Below are 15,934 nucleotides of genomic sequence, written 5' to 3' on the forward strand. Positions count from 1 at the left end.
GCGTAATCAACGAATACGGCACCTTTGCGCGAGTCATACGAAGGTCTCTTTGAGGGCTGCGCGCAGGTGTAGTAATTGGTCCAGTGTGGAGTGGCCAGGCCTGAACCCGGATTGTTGTGGGGTCAGCTTGGATTCAATAACATCTCGAATGCGGGCTGCTACAATCCTTTCCATTAGTTTGGACATACAGCTAGTTAATCTGACTGGTCTGATCGAGTCTGGGTCTGTTGCCTTCTTCCCTGGTTTGGGGAGGGGCGCAATAACACTTACTTTCCAAGCAGCTGGGACAATACCAGTGCGGAGACTCCCATTGAAAAGTGATGGGGTTTCTGCTTTCGCTCTGGGTCCCAAATGTTGGAGAGCTTCGCTGTAAATCCCATCCGGACCAGCCGCCGTTCCTTTCGGGAGAAGGCGCTGGGCCCGTTCCAGTTCCGCTTCTGTAATGGGTGAAAATTCCTCGCCAACAACTGGGATGGGTGGCGGAGGGTGGGAGTGTGGGTGCCGTCTGGCTCGTGCGGAGTAAAGACGGATAAAGTGCTTGGCCTTCTGATTTTCCGTGAGCACCGTGTTGTTAATCTTTATCGCCGGGGTGCTCAGTGGGCGTGGGGCGTAAATCCTCTTTACAATGTTCCAACTGCAGCCGTCTGCTAAGGCCATCTTGCCGCAGAGGGATTTCCACCCTTTATGGGAGGCTTGTCTCAGCATCTCTCTGCGGCGTGCTGCCAACCTGTCTCTATAGACAGAGGCTTTGCATTGGTGGATCTCCGACTCAATCTCACTGAGTTCTGGAGTCCAAAAGGGGGCAGTGTCTCGTCCTCCGCGGGGGACCGCTGCAGCTGTTGCGATGCGGATCGCGGAGGCGAGTAAACGCTCTCGTTTGTGAATGCTCATCTTCTGTGTTGGTAGTTTTCGGCAATGAGCATTTGACATTTGTCCAAAACGAGACCATTTCGCACTCTTCCATGCATAGAGTGGGGCACAGGGGCGAGGGAACCGCAGTGGCTCATCATCATCTCCTACTACTACGTCGAAGAGGGTGATATAATGGTCACTATCCGAAGAGAACTTGGCTGTCCAAGACTCTATGCGACACTCTCGGGATAGTGTCACGTCCGGCGCGGACGGACCGTGACGTGTAGTGTGGCGGGTGCTTTCTCCATTGTTCTGCATGACGTAATCGTTATCTAGGCACCATTTTACTAGAACATCGCCACGTGTATCAGGTGGGATCGCGCGACCCCAGGCCAACGCATGCGTTTCAGCATCTGCACCAATGGGGTGGGGTCCGCTAGTCGTCAAGAGTGCGTCCAGTTGCGATGCTGTAAATGATCTCCCTGGGGGGAAGTATGCTGACGTCACTGAGAGCGCCAGCCCTTCTGTCAAGTGGATCGTTGCGTGAGTATGCCCAATGCTCGCCACAACAGACGATCCTACTTCCACCGGCAGGTCTTCACGAACCAGAATCGAAACGCCGCCACCTTTAGAGGGGCGGGACACTCCATGATGTTGATAACCAGCGATTGTGAAACTCGACACTTCCGCACAAGACATTTTCGTCTCGCTTAGAAGGCAGAATGACACGTTTTCCTCAACAAGGGTTTTGTGGAGAGCCTCTTGGCCTGGGTAAGTTCAGCTGAGTTCCACCGCATGCCTCGCAGAGAAGGGCTGGGAGATGCCATAGTTTAAGTGCTAACGAGTCTTCTAGAAGAAAAACATCGCTGGCTGCCGAGGTAACGGATTGAACGGAGATGAAGGGTTTGGCGGCGGTGGTGGCTCAGGATTTTGCTGCGTAAAATCTCGTATCCTCAACAATTATTATTGTTCGTGCCACGTAGCTCACAATTTCTGCAAAATAGAAAGAAAATCGATATGCACTCATCAATTCGTCACTGGTATTGTGATGCTCCCCACCTAGAGACTTATAGGCCACATTATTGATAACACCTAACCTGATAAAATCAAAGGTCCCACAGCCGTAATGCCTCTTCAACCGATCCAGCGTTTTGTTACGCTTCACTACTGTGCATTTTCCCAGCATTGATAGTCAGTGGCTTCTCCCATAGCACGGCCCACCATATTAGCTTGGGTGAAACCGAAAGAACAGGGCCCATTTTGTGGGACAAAAAAAAAGTTGAACTGAGTGTGAGAGACAGCACGCGACCATGACAACGTTTACATTTTAAATTATTTCCTTCCAGACTGTCATCGTTGTACTCAAAAAATAAAATTGGGCTCACAAAACCCATCATTTGTGCGGTGTCCCTTATACCCAGCAACCCTCTTTCTGAAGAGGCCGTGTAAGTATTTTCTTTAAATGTCCATGAGAGTGAGGAGACCTGTTGGATCCCATCCAATACGGTACTGTTTTATAAGCCTCATATATTCACATGAAATGCCCTAACTTTAGCTTTATTCCAAAACAAAAATAAAACGAAAATAAAACAATGTTCCACCGCAGAGGGGGGAAGGGAGCAACTGTAAGTGCTTTTGGGGGCGGGGGAAAAAAAGAAAGGCCTACGAACATGTCAAGAGAAAAAAAAGGCAATTTTTCGTTTGATCGTTTCTTTTATTTTGTGGGTTTTTATTCCCATTCCTTTTATTAATCAGATGTATTAGTTTTTTTTTACTTTCTGGGTTACGCCAAGAGAGTTATGCGTCAAATTCAGTAAACTGAATTGCCCTGTGTGTGGGTCCCTCGCTCTTCTTTCGCTCATACCAATCACGAGTCACTTTGCGCTGCTTTTGAACAATCATACTCCTGTAGCGATCATCATGGGTAACTTCCACGCGTAGCTTCTTTTGTGTGCGTCCAGTCTCTTTTTCTGTCGCTAAATATGATGCCTCCCGTGCGACCTTTCTGTCCGCTTTAATAAGACCTTGCAACTGCGTACGAACTTCGCTGGGTTTCTTATCAATACCAAAACATTGTGCCACGTGACCAAGATGAAGAGAATCGGAGTTAAAAAAGAGCCTTTTAAGTTTTTTAGAATAACCGGTATAAGCTCGTATATAAGACTGATATGCAAAAAGTGCAAGTCGAGTGAGGTCGTCATCCCTACCCTCATTTTCCTCAGTTTGACTACTTCCATTTTCACTTTTTTGCATAACAAGTTTACTGATGGCACGTTCAAGGGTGGCTGTGCTGTCCATCCACATGTGGTTAGACTTTGGATCTAGTTTTGTCAGATAGAACAAAAATGACTCATACTTTCGTCCTTCTATCACTGATGCAGAAACCCCGTCATTTTGAGATAAAGAAGAACTATTTCCTTTAGCGATAAAGTTACTCAAGTAAGAGACATATCCTTCTTCATGTGGCATAAGAAAAAGCACAGAGTCACCAACATTACCAATGCGAGCAGTACGTCCAATTCGATGCACATAGCATGCTGAATCTGTTGGTGGATCATAGTGTACGATCCAGTCCACTTTGGGCATATCCAGTCCTCGGGCAGCCACATCTGTACAGAATAAAATAGCCTTTTCTTGATCTTTAGAGTCTCCTTTGAGGTGTTTGAAGGCGTGAAAGACAGAAGCCCTATCTACCTGTGACATATTACCATGCAACTTGAAGATGTTTACATTAAGGATAGTATTTGTTTCTAACAAAGGTGTTCCCTTGTCTGCATTACCTAAACCATCATCATCATCATCATCATCATCATCATCATCAAAGGTGACAACATCTTCGGCATTATCATAAACATGCCTGTTAGCCTCTTCCATTCGCTTCTTTACACCGTAACGATGTGCACGCTGATGAGGTACCACATGAGGACCACTGGTCTTTCTAGAACCATAAAATGGAGACTTTAGCCTTGACAAGAGACAATAATGAAACTCTGCACTATCTGCTGTTGATACAAAAACTAAGATTCTTTGTGCGCCAGCATCTAGCTGAGAACGAAGAAAACTGATAAGGGTAGAAAGTCGATGTTTTGTTGGGACTATGGTGTAGTGCTGACGAAGGGAAGATGGAATAGAAAATGTATCTTCTGTTTCCCCTACGCGAACAACATTCCTCCTTAGAGCAAAATGAGAAAGTCTTTCGACACCTGCAGTTATAGTAGCAGATACCAATACACGTTTAAGACACTGACCACCACTTCCTTCTTGTGATGTGTGCTTTCCATGTCCTTCTAATCGTTTCAAATTTGTTATTTTAGTAAGCAGTAATTCCATGATTTCCCTGATAGCTTGCTCAAACCCCATATCTAGGAGTCGATCAGCCTCATCCAAGACGATAGTCTGTGTTTCTTCAACACGAAAAGACGCTGTTGTCTTGAGATGGTCAAGAAGCCTTCCAGGAGTTGTTATTAAAATGGGAATTCCCTTGCGCAATCTTGCCTTTTCTTTGTGTCGATTTTCTCCACCATGAATGCCACCAACTGTAAGAAAGAGAGCACATCGAGTGAGAACACCAAGAACATCTGTGACTTGTGCTACCAATTCTCGTGTAGGACATAATATGATAAGGATAGTCCCAACCTGACGTTGAATAGGTTTTTTATCACAATCACAAAGCAACTGATGCAATAAAGGTAGGGCATACGCCAATGTTTTACCACTTCCAGTTTCACTTCGTATAAGAACATCATGCGTTTTGTCAATCATGGCTTTCCAACTTGATTTTTGAATACGAGTCAACGCAGTCACTTTTAGCACGTCTGTTAACGGTCGAATTAACTTATTGTGTACAAGGTCTTTTAACGCAGGAAATGACTCGCCAACATCTGCTGTCTTATCCGCCCTAAAGGCTACCGACTCTACTGAGGGAAGAGGTGCACTGGTCTGCAATGGCTGCGATGATATGTTACTGTCAACACGCTTGTGAGAACTCTCTTGTCTCTTGGGGAGTCCCTTTATTGGGCCATCCCTGCCATGACGGTCTGCTGGAAGTTCTGGCGGGGGGTTCTGTTGTTGAGTCCGGGAGCGGGTTCGGGTTGGTTTGGCGGGTTCCGGGGTCTTATTAAGGGGTTTGGGCTTTCGCTCGGCCGGGGAGTCTGCCGGGGGGGTATGGCGGGTGGCGGCGAGGAGTCCAGCCCGCGCATCCTTCTCACCCCACGTCTGTAGACCGAGGACGGAGAGGTGTTCCGTCCCTAAACCGGCAAGTGACATTTTCTTTCTAATGAGAATCACAAGAAGGAAAACACGAAGGCAAGAGAAGAAGAAAAAACAAATAAAAACAAATAAATGAATAGACAGCCTCAGAGAATCAAGTAGAGAAATAAATAAGTAGAGGGGAGGGTAATCCCCAGACGTAAAAGGTTATTTCCACAAACCTAATGTTGCAATAAAAACAAGCAGACTTAGACACACAATGAGCCACCCAAAGGCTTGAGTGTGGAGCATAGTTGCCTAGTACTGATGCTGAGAATTTCACTAATCACTCCTACCATGTTTTTTCCGCAACGCGTTTTGATACGCCAGCTCTGAGACAAGTCCCTCGCGAAGCAACTTCCGTTGCTCCTGACGTTGATGAACATTAAAAATCCTAAGGCCAAGCATCAATAATCCCATTATAAACAAGGGGATCCATCCCTGTTCAATAAGGTAGACCAACCAGCTTTCACTAGCTGGATATGTTGGCATTTTTTTACAAACTACGAATTGGTGTGACTGGGTGGATACACAGAAAAAAGTTAAAAGAAAGAAAAAGGCACATGAACAAACTCCAAATAATAAAAAGATACAAAAGCAATAATAGTAAAGGAAATTTAAAAATAAAAATTAATCACTGTCACACGATTGAGGAAAGCTCAGATAAAACAGTTCGCATGTATTTATTTAAAGAAAAAGAGAGGAAAATGTATCCCTTTTTTTTTTTTTTTGTGTGTGTGCGTTGTTGTTGATGTTACTTTGTTTTTGTTTCCTTGTTAACAAGCTTAACTACTTCATAGTTCGATATGAAACAAATCCGTACACAGCACGGTAAAGAATCATAATCCCACCAAAAAGAAGGGATGTGAAATAGCGTTCGTAAAATGACTTTGCCGGAAGTGTCCGGCGCACAAACCTGATAATAATTGCGCCTTCTCGCACATTTTGATCAATGAAACCCTCCAATGTACCACTATCCCCTGCAAGAACATTCGCACGTCGCTTTCTCCCTCTACCCTCTCTGGCAACATTTCTTTTCCCCCCTGTACCTTCCTTTACCGTCTTATCAACGCAGTGGCTTGTTAATTCTTCAACATTAAATTGCAATTCAACGTACTGTAATGACTCCTTCACCTTCCAGTGGGTCTCCTTTAGGTCATGAACATCACTCCCTAGCGTATGAATGAATACATTGGGCGCCGCGGACTCACACGTCCTTGTCTCTTCCTCCCCGCTTGATAAGACTCCAACATATTCGATAAGTTCCGTTTTCTCCATCTTTTTCTCAAACCCCGGACGACCAGGTGTGGGGATGATATTTCTCTGTTCCCCACAAATAGCGTACGAGAGTGAGGAGGTCGCCCCTTGTTTCCGGTCAGCGAAAGTGAAGGCGCGAAGACCACTCGCGTCCAGCAGTGAGACCTCGGCGGGGGCACTCGCCATTCGAAGCGACGGCGCCCACTGCGGCTCAATAGTGCCATTCTCAAGTGAAAAAGTACTAGTGAGAAGGTACGGTTCGCATGGGGTCTGTACCTCAATGCCCCACTCCCCATTCATCCGCGAGAGAATGTTAAAAGGTAGTTGGATATGCTCCATTCCTGTGGAAAAAAAAGGTATCACACATAGGAACCACAGGAGCAAAGTCAAAAAACGCACTGCTACAACCATATCTTTAAAACGAGGCCCTTAAAAGTTAAAAATTCTAAGATGGGGGAAATAAAAAATAAAAACAATACAAATACAAATAAAATAGATAAACCACAATAATAAAGGAGGTATACAAACCATGTGCATATTCAAGAGTTGTATTCTTTCTTCTATCTAGAGAAAATAAGATATCATATATAAAGTACAGTTCGTTCTTATTGTCGTTATTGTTGATGTTGCTTCACATTCTATTATAAATTAAGGGTGCCTCGCACATGATTGATACCTCCTTCAAACAACCCCCCCCCCCCCAAAAAAAAAGTCCAGAGTAGAAAAAAAACCCACAAATGTCAAGGAAAACAAAATGGGTGGGACACCAATATCCAAAACTATTCAAAGATCGACGTCATAATTGGGTTTTAAGTAATGTTCCCATGCGTCGCTTAACAAGTCAATCTGGTACTCCAACTTTAGGGCCAAGTACACGGCTATTAATCCAATAAGTAGCAAAACACAGTCGGAGGTGCGGCAGAAGAAAAACCCTGGTGGATGTGTTACCCGCTGCTGTCCCTCACGCATGACTTTCCTCTAGGCTACCAGACAGAAAGCAATAAAAAGAGAAACAAAAAGAAAATAAAAGAAAAGAAAGAAAAGGATGGGGGAACTGGTTACACTGAGAACCATTCGCTATATGATTCATGCGATCCCACACAGGTATACGTGGCAGCAGTAAAACAAAAAAAAAAGTTGTTTACACGACGTATCAAAGAAAACCCAAGAAGAACCATTATGGGGATGGAAAAGGGAAAAAAAATGCAAGAAACTCTCTAGTCATCCCGTTTGCTATGGTACAAACCTCTCTCAGCCATTGCAACAGACAAGTTAAAGAACTTATTCGTCTTTTCCTCGTCCTGTTTGGTAGCCTCCATTTCCTCTCTAATTGCATGGGAGAGTGGCTCCTTTACTAGCGGTGCGTTTGTAAAGCTTGGCATTTGGGAAGCAAAGTAGGGGTGAGTATTTGTTATGCGGGGATTCCACTTTTTAGGACGGCGTTCAAACTTGTTAAAAATTCCTGGAAAACGGTCTCCGCGCACCTGCGTTATAGGATGTTCGGTGGATGTTCTGCACCCCATACAGTAAATATGATCCCCGTTAAACTCACATGCAGAGACTTGAAAGCCCCATCGCATGTGATGCAAAAGGGCACGAATGGTACGGTTTCCTCCTCCCTTTATGTACGAAGGAAGTCGCAATAACAACGTACCTGAAGGTTTGAGGAGGTGACTACTAAGTGCAACCGCGTCAAAGGCACCATGTCGCACCTTCACAACCTCATTCAAATACTTGGATGGTCTTTCATACGTTAGCTCAGTGGTAAAATCCACTGCAAGGAGATCTGCAGAGTGACGAATCAATAAAGGAGTACAAGAATGATTTAATGATGGATAATTAAGTACTTTATTCTGAACTTTACCATCAGTAAATCTTGGTTCATGATAAATGGACAACGCGCTGGAGTTTGAACTTTCCGTACTTCTTACTTGCTGCCGCAAGTACAATGCTGCCTCTGATGTGGTTACTGGAAGCATACAAAGACTGTTATGAGCGTTACGCATTCGAAAAGGAGCATCTTGGTTCACATTAGCGAATACATGGAACGATACATCAGGTATTGTGTCGTTTTCCTCGATGTTAATTGTACTATTAAGAAAGTTCGCTTTGGAAGTGAACTCATCGCTAATATGAGCCCAACTACCCAAAACTTTCTTAGAATCATTTCGGAAATTTTTAAATCGAGTTGCAGAGAAATTTTTTCTTCCATCAGATCTAGCATTGATCCAAGTTATTAGATCATGCTGCCACTTTCCCGCAAGAAAGAACACACGAGCATCTTTCTCAAGCCATTGGTATTTTTTCTGTAAGACATGGAGAACTTCTCTTACGGTGCGACAATGTGTAGTAGGTGGGGTTTGCATCCACTTTGGCCTTCTAACAACATTGATAACAACTGATGAATATCAAGAGAAACGAAAAAGAAGAAGAAAAAAAAACGAATGATAAAGAATAGTAAAGGAAGAGAAACTGCACCATGTAATGGATAATAAGTATAAAGTAAAGTAACGTTTAGAGGCAAACAAGGGATGCAATTACCAATAGCAGCATCCGAACTATACCAATAAAAATAAAAAAAAAAGCGAAACATCTTCGTAGAAGTGATGACAAGTGATAATACCAAAAAAGAGCAATAATAGTAAAAATAATAATAACCATCGTAAACACAAATAAAATCAATAGTTGAAATAGTGTTCGAAAAGTTTCTTCTTCCTACTAAAGCATTCTCTCTCCAGGTTATCCAAAACATTTTCTACTGCCTTCATTCGCTTATCCAATATCATCAAGTAGAAACTAGTAGCAGCAGGACAACGATTCATAAGACTAAAAAGGCAAGACATCTGTCGTCGAGAACGTAGCACATCATTTGCCATCTCGTGTGGTTGCATACGTGCAATCATAGTACACACGCATTCTGGCACAGGAGGTTCTTTGCAACTTAAAAAGTATCCCAAGGCATTGTCCAAAATCCAGCGCCTTCTCAACGTAAAATTATTATCACATGTCGCTGAAAACGGTGAATTTATAGAATAAGCATCAATTCCGCCACTCCTTTGCAAAACGTCAGACGTTGGAGAGCGTCTATTCTCAGAGTTTAAACCACAAACCGATTCTTCCTCAACAATTTCCACATCCCTCGTAAGGTTTTTTCCTGACTCAACATACTGTGCCCTGTTCTGGATTTCATCATTACGAACACCTGATTGTAGAAGAAGAGACCTTACCTCCGTTCGCTTCTGCTGAAGCTGTTTTGAAACTTCAAATGCGGCCTCTCGCCTCGAGTCAGCGACAGCTTCTTTTTCTTTCGTCATATGAACAATGCGTTTCTCGTACAATTTGGTTTTTTCTGTCATCATTTTTAGTACGGCATTGTATGAATCAAGATTCTTCTGAACATCATCTGAAGCTGTACAGATATCATCTACAATCCTCCTGATGCTATTCAATATTTCTTCGATTTCTTTTCTTTCTATACTAGTAAAGATCACATTATTGTCATCACGCATAGACATGAGAATGTTTTCTACATAAACTATTATTTTTTCGGCATATACATTTAATTCTGTTGAGAATTGAGCGCAAGAAAAGGAAGAGTCTGTCGCACAAACGGCAACACCTAACCCATTTTGTGTTCCTGTGTTCTCATTGATATTACTACTTTCCGCTCGCGTGCATAGTTCTTCTTCTAGTCGTCGTAACGATGACTTTGTCAGGTATGATGAAAAGGAATGATGAGAAGCATGAGGAGGAGTTAAAGTATCACAATTTCCACCTCCCTTATCGGATACAGGCGAATATCCTTTCTCGGTTTCAACTGGTTGCATTGTTCTTGCACATTCCGTTGGAATGGAAGATGTATGTTTTATCTTAAGATCATTCGATAATGATGTGTCTACGGACACAAAATCGTGGTCGGAATCAACGTCAAACGCCGTATTTGGACTCGCAACACATACACCGCCGCTGCTACAATCCTCATCCATTGCGGTAGCCAAAAGCAACGACTCCGACGCATGTCCACTCTCGTGGTGAATGAGAGAACACAACATGTGTTGTGCATTTTGGATATTTGTAGAAATTGCACCAGACACAGTTAAGAGAGAAGTTATTCGGTTGGGACCCACCGACTCCAATTCAGAACCGGAATTGGAGAAGGAGTTTACCTCACCACTACCACCATCATTGTGACACATCATCGCCATCACAATAAAGAGACACCATATATACCCTCATACAAATAGAAAGAAAACGAAAGAAAACAAAACAAAAAAAAACAAGGTATTTTCGCTCGAGGAGAAAAGAAAGTAAGCAAGAGGAAAACTCTGCTTAAATCACTTTTACTAGTCAATAAACTTTTTTGTTGATTCCCTTTTTTTCCCCCTCCGCCTTTCTTTTTTTTTTCCTTGCTTTCCTTTTCTTTCCTTTCCTTTCCTTATTCAAAACCCCCGTTATGTTACATGTCCCTATTTTTTTTTTTCCTTTGCTTCTCCCATACTCTAATACTTATGCTTATTATCTACAGCCGCGGCCTTCCCACAACCTTTAGACCTTCGCGAGGTACAATAGGGATCAAGTACTCATGGGGTTGACCAATCTTTTCTTGCAGTACACGGTTTGTTGCACCGGTGGTTTTCACTTCGCTGTCATAAAGGTCCAGATCCCAATTTAGAAATAAGTACGCTAGCGCCACTTCAGTTTCCATAATCGAAAGGTGTTGTCCAAGGCAATTGCGCGGCCCATTGATGAAAGGAATAAAAGCATACGGATCAATACTTTTTTCATACTTTTCAGTTCCCTGGGCATTGGTGTTATTTGCAATCTCAACGTCAAGAAAACGTTCTGGTTTAAATTCTTCCGGTTCCGGCCATATATCCGGACGATTGTGCACTGCTTCAATTCCCACAGCCACCGTACATCCGGCAGGAATCACAACATCCTTGTCAAGTCCAGTCTCAGAGGCAGGCCATATATCATTCTTCACAGCTAGTCTCATAACTAATGGAACCACAGAGTGTTTGCGCAGTGTTTCACGAAGAACGGCCGGAGACCATCGTAGGATTTTTCGTACATCAGATGGAGTTGGGATTCCCCACGTAGACCCTTGAGGTGTTGCAATCTTTTTGCTACAACGTGACGGGTCAAATAGGGTTCTCGCCTCTTCCACAATTTTATCTCGCACTTCAGGGTGACAAATAACTTCGTAAGTCGCCCAGGTCAATAACGCTGCTGAAGTTTCATGACCGGCCAAAAGAATTGTTTTTACATCATCTCGTAGTTGTAGGATCATTTTTCCATCCATTTTGTCAATTTGAGAAATGCATAGTGCCATAATATCACGTTTATGGGGTTTGTGTCTATCATCCCAGCGCTTCTGTATCATTTCACATAGAATACTATTGAGTTGCTTAAGACAATAACGACGTTGTCGACTGCCCTCCGAGAATGGCATAAAGGCCCGCCAAGGTTCCCATACCTGTCGATTGCATTCGTGAACAATAGGAAGGTAAAGAGTTGGAAAAATACGGTCTGTTTCTTCCGGAGTCAAAGAAAGCGCTGTTTCTCCAATTACTTGTAATGTCATGTGGCGGAACTCTTCATTCATATCCACAAAAGCAAGCTTTTTATTAATGGCAGATAACTTTTCTCCAATTCTCCCAACAGCCTTCATCGCCATTTCAGGAATTTCTTCTAATATGTCAATACGCAAGGCATGTGAAAGCAGCAGTCTACCTTTCCTCCATTTCTCTCCCTCAGCTGTTACAAGCCCATTGCCAAGCAAACACATGAACTGCTTATACGAAGAAGCAATATCTTTAATGTAATTTCGTTGGTTGGTAAGCAGGACACGTTTTAACAATGCAGGATGGTTAATGTACACAACACGTTGATGAAATACAGTAAAGTTGATAATACGATTAAGTCGCTGGGAATCGTTCTTTTTTCCAGTTTCCGTGGATATGTTTGGATTGAGGCTCCACTTTGCCATTTTCGAGCATGGTGAACCCCCCAACAAACAAAGAGCATGTCCCAATATTGGAAGTTTCCCTGGGACCTGTGGAATGTGCCGAAGATGTCTGTCCATGATAAAACCCGGAATAAAGAGAAAGAAGAACCAATACAAGATGATAAGCCATAACAGAGACATGGCAGCCATAAGTAACAAAGTCCCAGTGGATGAGTTAGTTACCACTTCGCCACAATAGGCAAAAACACGCATGAAGTACGACTTTAAAAAAGCAACGCCAACATTCGTATATGGCATCATTCGAAGTTTTTAAAATAACAGAAGTTATATATCCTTTTAATATCACTATCTACTTTGATTGATTTTGAACAATACTCCCAATTATCAGTTGGGAACCCAAGCTATTTTTTTTATCTGTCCGTGTGTGTGTGCGTGTGTGTGTTATTTGCTTCAATTTATCGTGTTTACCTTTCCCAATTTTCTTCAGATAAGCATTCCCCAGTTCATAGACGAAATGTTGTTGTTTGTTTGTTTTTTTGTTTTATCAGAAAAAAAAAAGAAAAAAAATCAATGCCTCAAAAAAAAGCTAGTTTTGCTGTTTCTCACGCACCAAATAGGAAGAAAACAAAAAAAAGAAACGAAAAACACTAGATATTCACATTGATTCATCTTTGACAGTCAATTTCTCTCACCAACTATGCAATAAGTACTGAAACATCGCAACGGTACATCAAATCAATACTCAACTGCTTGTATTACAAAGGTAGCAAATCCTGCTACCTTATGGAATGAAATCCTCCCTCTCTATGCTTCGCAAGCAATGCCTTGATAGAAGGTGATACGGCATGATTCCCACCACCACTAACATTACCATTACCACCTAATGAAGAATTCCGATGAATTAAGGGTTCTCGAGACTGTAGAGGTACTGATCCGTGAGGAGTCATGGAGCTTCCTCTCTCCATGCCTTGAAAAGAGGACTTCTTGTACCTAGTGGAACTAAGGAGCGTTGTGACAAGGTCTTGCCCAGTCGGTGAAACAGTCGGAGTACTCAAGGACCCAGCTGGTGGCTTACCAAGAGTTGTATCCTGAGGAGAATTCTTTTTATCAGATGTACTATTGAAGGCAGAACAACTGGTCTGCTGCTTCTGCTGTGGAAGGAGACCTAACGTCTTGAGTTCGCCCGCAAACTCATCCATCAATCCATCCAAGTCTACCCCACCATCATTTTTTTGTAGAGCAGGTGGATTACTCTTACTTTTCTCAAGTAGAGGACCCGGATGCATTGTTGAAGCTTCTTTTTTCCTTACCATTGATTCCTGCTCTTCCAATGGTTGTCCCTTTACTTCTGAATTGGTTTGCGGATCAGCCACTGCACTAGCACAGAATTCTTGTTGGGAAAATGATGAACCTTTTACAGCAACAACCTGTTTTGGTAAGGCTGTGGAAGCTCCTATTAGAGTTCTTTTGGCATTACACGTAGAAGTTGATATGGAATTTCCTGAAGGGGCACTCTGCGGACCTGAGACATATTTCTTTGCAGCATTTGCTAATTGCTTCGCAACGTTTGGTGATGCGAAATTACCCTCATCTAAACCAACATTGAAGTAGGGATGTTGTAAACACTCTTGTGCTGTGGGACGTTTTTTGGGGTCATAAGTAAGCATCTGTTTTATTAAATCCAATGCCTGAGGAGGGATGTGTGCTGGTAACACACGCTGGAGTCCTATCCCTTTAATTAAAGGGAATGTATACCGAATTTTCTTGGCGAGTACCATACCTTCAGGCCATATTTGTTCATTTGGTGAGCCTAGAACACTCATAATCTTGTGCAGTTGATCTACCTCATTACTTCCCGCGAAGAGGGGGCGGGTAGTTATGAGTTCTGCTAATATACAGCCAACAGCCCATATATCCACAGGACTGCTGTAGGCCCTGTCTTGAAGCAGCAGCTCCGGCGCGCGGTACCAGCGTGTAGAGACGTAGTCTGTATACGGTGGACGTGTCCGAATTTCTTTTACGAGGCCAAAGTCAGCTAATTTAATGACCTCTTGTGGTGTAGAGGTTGGATCTTTCTTTATAAGCAAATTCTCAGGTTTCATGTCGCGATGAAAATAGCCACGTTTATGCAAATAGGCAAGTGACTGTAGGATCTGAAACGCATAGCTTTTGATCGTTGGATATCCAATTGGAGGGCCTGTGGCAGATACGGTGTAGTTTTGCATTTGTTTCGCCTTGCGTATAACTCCCAGAAGATCTCCATCCATATATTCAAACACAAAATATAACTGATTATGTTCACGAATAACTTCCCTCAGTTTGACTATATTTGGATGTCCATGAATACGGCGCACTACTGCTACTTCAGGTAGTTTCACACACTCCTCCCAAGTATAATACTTCTGTTTCATCTTTTTGATAGCGACGATTTGCCCGGTTTTTTTATGTATTGCCTTTACAACACAACCAAACGTTCCATCGCCCAGTTGATTGATAATCTTATAATTGTCCATCCCCTCTTATCTTCTATCTATCGTGTTCACTCTATCTAATAAAAACAGACCTATTGAATGGGTTTCTTCTGGTTGCTTGGAAAGACTTTTCCGGGAACCTGTTTGTGGTGATGTGCCTTTGACCGCCACCACCAACACCAACACAAATAAGACCGTTCCCCTTACATATATATACATATATATATATATATATATTTAATAGCAATATATATATATATATATATATAATAATGATAGAAGTCAACAAGAGAAGAGAAAACAAGGAGAAGAAAAAAAAAATAATGAGAAAAGATTCTTTTTTCTGGAAGCAAGAAAGGTGAAGACAAAGTTTGTGCATAATATGTATGTGTGCGTGTGTAAGTGTACAATCAGCATTGCATCTCTGAAACCACTATCCTCTAGAGACATATATAGAAGGAAGAGAATAAAAGAGAAAAATAAGAAAAAAAATCTCTTAGTGCATAAATCCGACCTTACTACCGCTGCAATTATTACACAACACATAAATTTCCTCCCAACTGCTACTCCTACTACATGCTACTCCTCTACTTTTCCTTTTTTCACAAATATAAACACATTTATGTGTTTCCATGTAATACCCCCCGAGAAAAACAAAACAAACTTCTCTTCGCCCTTTTTTCCTACTATAGAGTTTTCTTAAGGGTGAAGTGAGTGAGGATCCGGAGGCCAGGCACCCGTGAGTCCTCCGTGCGCACCAGCAATAATCAGAAAGGCGAAAACAAAGTTAGGTACCATGTTGCTGATAGTCCACAGTCCCAAAACAAAGAACTGCGTCACGAAGGTCTTGGGCACGTAAACAGGCTTGAGGCTGTCAAACTTTAATGGAACAACGCGTCCCTTTCCAATCGGTGACGCGATGCTGGAATACAACGAAATTGCGCTACGCCGGAGCATTACCTCTGATGTCTGTTCCCCCTTTCTAAAACACCCAAAAAAACAGAAGAAAAAAAAATATAGAAATAGTTCAAAGAGAAGGTATAAGAATAAATAAATAAAAATAATTCATACAACCTTATCCATGGTAAAATTTTGTGTCAAATGCATATCAAAAATGAGAAAGTAATCATACGTATAT

General features: G+C 42.5%; 9 protein-coding genes across 9 annotated transcripts; all 9 read right to left on the bottom strand.

Annotated features, from left to right (window-relative positions):
• Nucleotides 1-1,774: 1,774 nt before the first annotated feature.
• On the bottom strand, nucleotides 1,775-2,038 carry LSM04_007409 (uncharacterized protein; the record flags this gene model as incomplete). Its single annotated transcript, XM_067331449.1, has 1 exon — nucleotides 1,775-2,038. The coding sequence occupies one exon, from the start codon at nucleotides 2,036-2,038 to the stop codon at nucleotides 1,775-1,777; it is 264 nt and encodes an 87-aa protein (XP_067193160.1).
• A 611-nt stretch (nucleotides 2,039-2,649) lies between these two features.
• Nucleotides 2,650-5,118, bottom strand: LSM04_001428 (Helicase; the record flags this gene model as incomplete). Its single annotated transcript, XM_067331450.1, has 1 exon — nucleotides 2,650-5,118. The coding sequence occupies one exon, from the start codon at nucleotides 5,116-5,118 to the stop codon at nucleotides 2,650-2,652; it is 2,469 nt and encodes an 822-aa protein (XP_067193020.1).
• Nucleotides 5,119-5,382: 264 nt separating this feature from the next.
• Nucleotides 5,383-5,592, bottom strand: LSM04_002677 (uncharacterized protein; the record flags this gene model as incomplete). The annotated part of the gene is made up of 1 exon (XM_067331451.1): nucleotides 5,383-5,592. One exon carries the CDS (start codon nucleotides 5,590-5,592, stop codon nucleotides 5,383-5,385), a length of 210 nt encoding a protein of 69 aa, XP_067193046.1.
• Nucleotides 5,593-5,889: 297 nt separating this feature from the next.
• On the bottom strand, nucleotides 5,890-6,768 carry LSM04_007858 (uncharacterized protein; the record flags this gene model as incomplete). The annotated part of the gene is made up of 1 exon (XM_067331452.1): nucleotides 5,890-6,768. One exon carries the CDS (start codon nucleotides 6,766-6,768, stop codon nucleotides 5,890-5,892), a length of 879 nt encoding a protein of 292 aa, XP_067193168.1.
• Nucleotides 6,769-7,574: 806 nt separating this feature from the next.
• Nucleotides 7,575-8,723, bottom strand: LSM04_004667 (uncharacterized protein; the record flags this gene model as incomplete). The annotated part of the gene is made up of 1 exon (XM_067331453.1): nucleotides 7,575-8,723. One exon carries the CDS (start codon nucleotides 8,721-8,723, stop codon nucleotides 7,575-7,577), a length of 1,149 nt encoding a protein of 382 aa, XP_067193092.1.
• A 312-nt stretch (nucleotides 8,724-9,035) lies between these two features.
• On the bottom strand, nucleotides 9,036-10,562 carry LSM04_001664 (uncharacterized protein; the record flags this gene model as incomplete). Its single annotated transcript, XM_067331455.1, has 1 exon — nucleotides 9,036-10,562. The coding sequence occupies one exon, from the start codon at nucleotides 10,560-10,562 to the stop codon at nucleotides 9,036-9,038; it is 1,527 nt and encodes a 508-aa protein (XP_067193023.1).
• A 314-nt stretch (nucleotides 10,563-10,876) lies between these two features.
• On the bottom strand, nucleotides 10,877-12,625 carry LSM04_000428 (Cytochrome P450; the record flags this gene model as incomplete). Its single annotated transcript, XM_067331456.1, has 1 exon — nucleotides 10,877-12,625. One exon carries the CDS (start codon nucleotides 12,623-12,625, stop codon nucleotides 10,877-10,879), a length of 1,749 nt encoding a protein of 582 aa, XP_067193001.1.
• Nucleotides 12,626-13,101: 476 nt separating this feature from the next.
• Nucleotides 13,102-14,838, bottom strand: LSM04_000151 (Protein kinase domain; the record flags this gene model as incomplete). Its single annotated transcript, XM_067331457.1, has 1 exon — nucleotides 13,102-14,838. One exon carries the CDS (start codon nucleotides 14,836-14,838, stop codon nucleotides 13,102-13,104), a length of 1,737 nt encoding a protein of 578 aa, XP_067192996.1.
• A 657-nt stretch (nucleotides 14,839-15,495) lies between these two features.
• On the bottom strand, nucleotides 15,496-15,753 carry LSM04_007556 (uncharacterized protein; the record flags this gene model as incomplete). The annotated part of the gene is made up of 1 exon (XM_067331458.1): nucleotides 15,496-15,753. One exon carries the CDS (start codon nucleotides 15,751-15,753, stop codon nucleotides 15,496-15,498), a length of 258 nt encoding a protein of 85 aa, XP_067193161.1.
• Between the last annotated feature and the right edge of the window lie 181 nt (nucleotides 15,754-15,934).

This window comes from Trypanosoma melophagium (assembly GCF_022059095.1).
Source record: "Trypanosoma melophagium isolate St. Kilda chromosome Unknown ctg18segment0, whole genome shotgun sequence".
NCBI lineage: Eukaryota > Euglenozoa > Kinetoplastea > Trypanosomatida > Trypanosomatidae > Trypanosoma > Trypanosoma melophagium.